Source organism: Camellia sinensis, chromosome 8 (genome assembly GCF_055761805.1).
Source record: "Camellia sinensis isolate YWXY chromosome 8, ASM5576180v1, whole genome shotgun sequence".
In the NCBI taxonomy this organism is placed as follows: Eukaryota; Viridiplantae; Streptophyta; class Magnoliopsida; order Ericales; family Theaceae; genus Camellia; species Camellia sinensis.
In genome coordinates this window covers 190,370,526-190,374,824 of record NC_138968.1, presented here as the reverse complement: position 1 = coordinate 190,374,824, position 4,299 = coordinate 190,370,526, and the positions used below count along the sequence as shown (strand labels likewise).

General features: G+C 39.2%; 1 protein-coding gene across 1 annotated transcript; it reads right to left on the bottom strand.

Annotated features, from left to right (window-relative positions):
• Nucleotides 1-522: 522 nt before the first annotated feature.
• Nucleotides 523-3,461, bottom strand: LOC145797385 (glucan endo-1,3-beta-glucosidase 12-like). Its single transcript, XM_082884397.1, has 2 exons — nucleotides 2,015-3,461; nucleotides 523-750 (listed from the first exon to the last, which is right to left on the bottom strand). The coding sequence occupies exons 1-2, from the start codon at nucleotides 3,417-3,419 to the stop codon at nucleotides 716-718; spliced, it is 1,440 nt and encodes a 479-aa protein (XP_082740523.1). The 5' UTR covers nucleotides 3,420-3,461; the 3' UTR covers nucleotides 523-715.
• Nucleotides 3,462-4,299: the final 838 nt, after the last annotated feature.

Genomic DNA, 4,299 nt, shown 5'->3' with positions numbered 1-4,299 from the left:
CTTTAAAACTATTTTCACCTCATAAGTTGTAATCAAAACCTGCACCAAATACTCTAACATAATTTTTCAAAAAAAAGATTTAAATATAAATATAAATAATTTTATAAATGGTATGTGGACAGTTGCTAACATGGTAGACACACAGATTGGGTTGGACTTCGATGAGTGAGAGTTCAGAGTATTTAAATTGAGGTGGGCTTGGCAACAATTCATGGGCAAACAACTGGGCCCTCATGAAACCCAAAAAAAAAAAAAAAAAAAAAATATGTTCACACCTTGAATCTCAAAATGTTATCAACCACAATCTGAAACCAACAATGATTCATCTCCCCTTTGACCCCCTCTCTCTCTCATTGGTTACATTTTCTTTTTTTTTTTTTTTTTTTTTTTCCTGCTCCTCCAATCACCACCCGCCACGTGACAAAGGGGATGAGGGGGTGACCCCCAAAAGGGGGTCCCAAGCATTATTCTTAATGTAATTATTATGCAATTATGGTGATAGTTGTATGTGACAATGTTATGATAATTACTCCAATGGGGAAATAATTCAAAATAAATAGAAAGAAAACAGTGAAACCAACTTAGAACAAACCACACTCCAACTAATGATATTAATATTACAATGAAACTATATGATAGAAAAATAAAATAAAAATAAGCCTACACCTAACAAATTCATATCTGAGCCTATCTTGATGCTCTCATCTCTCCTCGCTCAATACCCTGTTGGAAACTCGCAACTGCCAAACTCTGCAATACAAAAACTGAAGTGTGAGAGACGACTAGCCCGAAAACCAAAACAAAAACAAAAACAAAAACAAAAAATTAGATGTATGTATATGTATATATGCATATTACCAGTAAGCTGTAGATATCAATTAAGGAAGCAACTATTCTTAATTTTGTATTAAAATTCACAAATAATTATTTCTGCAATCATTATGAATTAATATCCTTCTTATCACAAGCTTATAATGGAGATTTTCATTTCAATGCATGAGATTACAACAAGTAATTCAAATTTAAAATTCATGATTTATAAATTGTCACAACATTATGATTTTAAAACATCTTTAACTATTTTAGAGTTTAAAATATTAAATTGTTCAAATAACTCTTTTACAATTATTTATCATCTAAGGAATTTTCATTTATTACTTGTAATGACAGCCATGGAGAAGATTATGATCCAATTATTACTTCTACCTATGTTATTCTAGAAATGGTGCTAGTATGCAGTATAAGCAGTAGCATTTACTTATGGTGTGTTTGGTTGGAGGATTTGGGGAGGGATTTGGAAAGGGAAAGGGAAAAGGTGTGTGAAACTATGTGAAATTTAGGCATGTTTTATTTATATTTCACCTACTTTTTCCATTTCCCTTTCCAAATCCCTCTTCAAATCCCTTAACCAAACACAACATTAAGGTGATTTTATATTTTTACAGTTGAGACTAACAAAAAAAATTCAATTGGTAAAAAGGTGATTTTGTTAAATAATTTTGAAGAAAAAAAAAACAGAAGAAAAGGTATACAGCTTAAGGAAGTGTCTATCCCCAAATTGACGTGTTAGCAAATGACAAAGATACTAATGAATTAAAATTATAACAATAATAATTGTAAATGACCATGCATTAATAATCAACAATGACCAATTTTTCTTCACTATATGACAGTAAATGACCATGCATTAATCAATCAACTACAACCCAATTTTCTTGAGCTAATTTGTTTTATTCATTAGGAAAAATTTCCAAGAATCTATATGGTACTCAACGTTAACAAATTTGCAACATATGTTAAACAAGTTTTTCTTTGTTTCTTAGTTACTTAATAACTAGTTAGAATTTTCATTATATGATTGATTTATAATGTCATGGTGTTTGAATTTTTTGAATAATTAACATTAATTAGGCCAATAAAATCACTAATTTAACACCCTAATTAATACTATTAGGAAAAAATAGGTGAATAGATTAAAACTAGTTCAAAAAAGAGCATAAGTTAAAACACTTACTAGGAGATTGAGTAATCACATAACCTGCACCACCAAAGTCACACGTCCCACCTCGACGTTCCATCTTTTGATAGTAACTATTAAAAGCGTACGAAGCGTGGGCTTCCAATGTATTTGGATTATAACACGGGGCATCAGGTTGAATCGGAGCGCAATCAACCCCTCCTTCGCCACAAGCATAATCGAGCGCCACTTGCAACTTCTCGAACCCAACCTCCCCATTGGCCACGCACCATGTCTGCCCCACCAAACTCACCATCACATCATCGCCGGGAGACGGTGCCACCACCGGAGCCATACTCCTGTTTACCGGCGTCAACTCTCCACTGTTCAAAGCCTCCAGTGTGAGGGGCACATCATAAACTCTCTCCTCATCAGGATAGAAAAGCCCATAATTCCTCTCCGAAGTAGGCCCGGGCTTTTGGTCCTCATTGAAAAGCCCAAACAAAAAGACGTTAAGAGGCTCGTTGGGCCTAAGGGGGGTCCCACCGCCAGTGAGCACTCTACGCACCAGATTCCCATTATACGACGCCGCATTGTCTTCGCTCGCACCGTCTTCGTTCTCGTCACCCTTCGAAGGCCAACCAGTCTCAGAGACCACCATCTTAACGTCGTCGTATTGCAAAGCGTTCATGGCGGCGAAAACGGCGTCGATTTGGGCGTCGAAGAGGCTGGTGTAGCGAAGCCCATTGCCTGAGTCCACCACACCTTGCGCGTCCCGAAACAGAGCGTAATCTATGGATATGACATCTGTGTTGGCCGAGTAAGCGAAAAATGGGTACGCATTGACCATGAGGTAGGACCCGGTTTTTTTCAAGAAATTCAACATGGGTTTGATCGCCGGTTCGATCAGGTCCGGTTTGAACGAACCAGATGATGATGGGTACGAAGTTTGGAGAGCAGAGAGGGCTATGGGAGATGAGATTTTAATCGATTTGTCGAGGTTGAATTTTACGAGTGAGAAATAGACGTTTTTCATGGCGGGTACGAGGAATTGGGTTGTGTTGTTTGGGTCGGCGAAGACTTCATTTCCTACGGCGATGGATTCGATTTGGGTTGAGGGGTGGTAAGGGACGATGTTGGTTTGGACCCACTTGTCGGTGAATGATTGGCTGGAGGAGGCAGAGGAGAGGAGCTCGTTGGGGAGAGCGACGGTGACGGAAATGCCTGAACCGGAGAGGGCTGTGAGGACCGCCGGGTCGGAGTCGTAGAGCTTGACCTGGTTCAGGCCTTGGGACTTGAGGAGTTGAACTACTTGGGATGGTGGTGGAAGATTGTCTGCGATGCGGCCGTAGTTTACTCCGATGGAACCCGTATCGGAAAATGAAGAAGGAATGGGGAAGAAAAAACAGAGAGAGAAAATGAGAGGAAGTGAGAGAGTGGGAGAGAGGTTAAGCTTTGCCATTCTCTGAAACTCACAGAAAGAGAGAGAGAGAGGGAGAGAGGAGAGAGTGATGTTGTCGTGCGTCTATATAAATCATAGCGTCCGGATCCTCTAGAGTGATCCGGTGAAGTGATCCTCTAGAGTGATCCTTCGTAGAGCGACACGTGTCCCATTAACGGAATCAAAGGCTGAGATGATGCTAGACAAAACGACGTCGTTTTGGTACCCAAAAAAAAAAAAAAAAAATCTGAATTTGCAGATTTGCAGATCGAGAGAGGGGATGAGGAAGTTCATCGCCAACACAGCAGAGGAAGCAACACAGCAGATTAGTGGGTTTAGGAGATCCTAACCAACACAGCAGAGTCTCCCAATGGGTTAATGGAAGTTCATCGCCAACACAGCAGACTCTGTTTAAGGAAAAAAATGGATTTGAAGAAGAAAAATTTTTTTGCTGTGCCAACTGGAAGAAGAAAATGAACTTCCATTTTCTTCTGTGAGCCAGACCCAAAAAAAAAAAAAAATTGCAGAGTTGCAGAGTTGCAGATCGAGTCGAGAGGGTTAATGGGTTTGGTCTCTCAAGAAGTTCATCGCCATGGATGAACTTTCATTTTCTTCTTCATCTCTCAAACCCATTTTCTCTGCAAATCCACCCATTTTCTCTCAAACCCAGAGTTTTCTTCTTCCTCAAATCTGTTTTCTTCCGGTTTCTCTCAAATCCATTTTCTTCTTCTTCCTCCTCCCTCTCAATCTGCAACTCTACAACTCTGCAAATTTTTTTCTTCTTCTTCCTCTCCCCAAATCTGGGTTTTCTTTTTTTTTTTTTTTTTTTTTGAAAGTCTTCACCAAAACGACGTCGTTTTGGTGAGGCTTAACCACAGCCGTCCGATCATCCACTTTAGGA

Excerpts from the sequence above, each read along its gene's own strand:
- LOC145797385 (XM_082884397.1), bottom strand. The coding sequence starts at position 3,419 with ATGGCAAAGCTTAACCTCTCTCCCACTCTCTCACTTCCTCTCATTTTC. Across the intron at positions 751-2,014 it reads TGTGATTACTCAATCTCCTA|AGTTTGGCAGTTGCGAGTTT; the intron begins GTAAGTGTTTTA and ends TTTGTATTGCAG.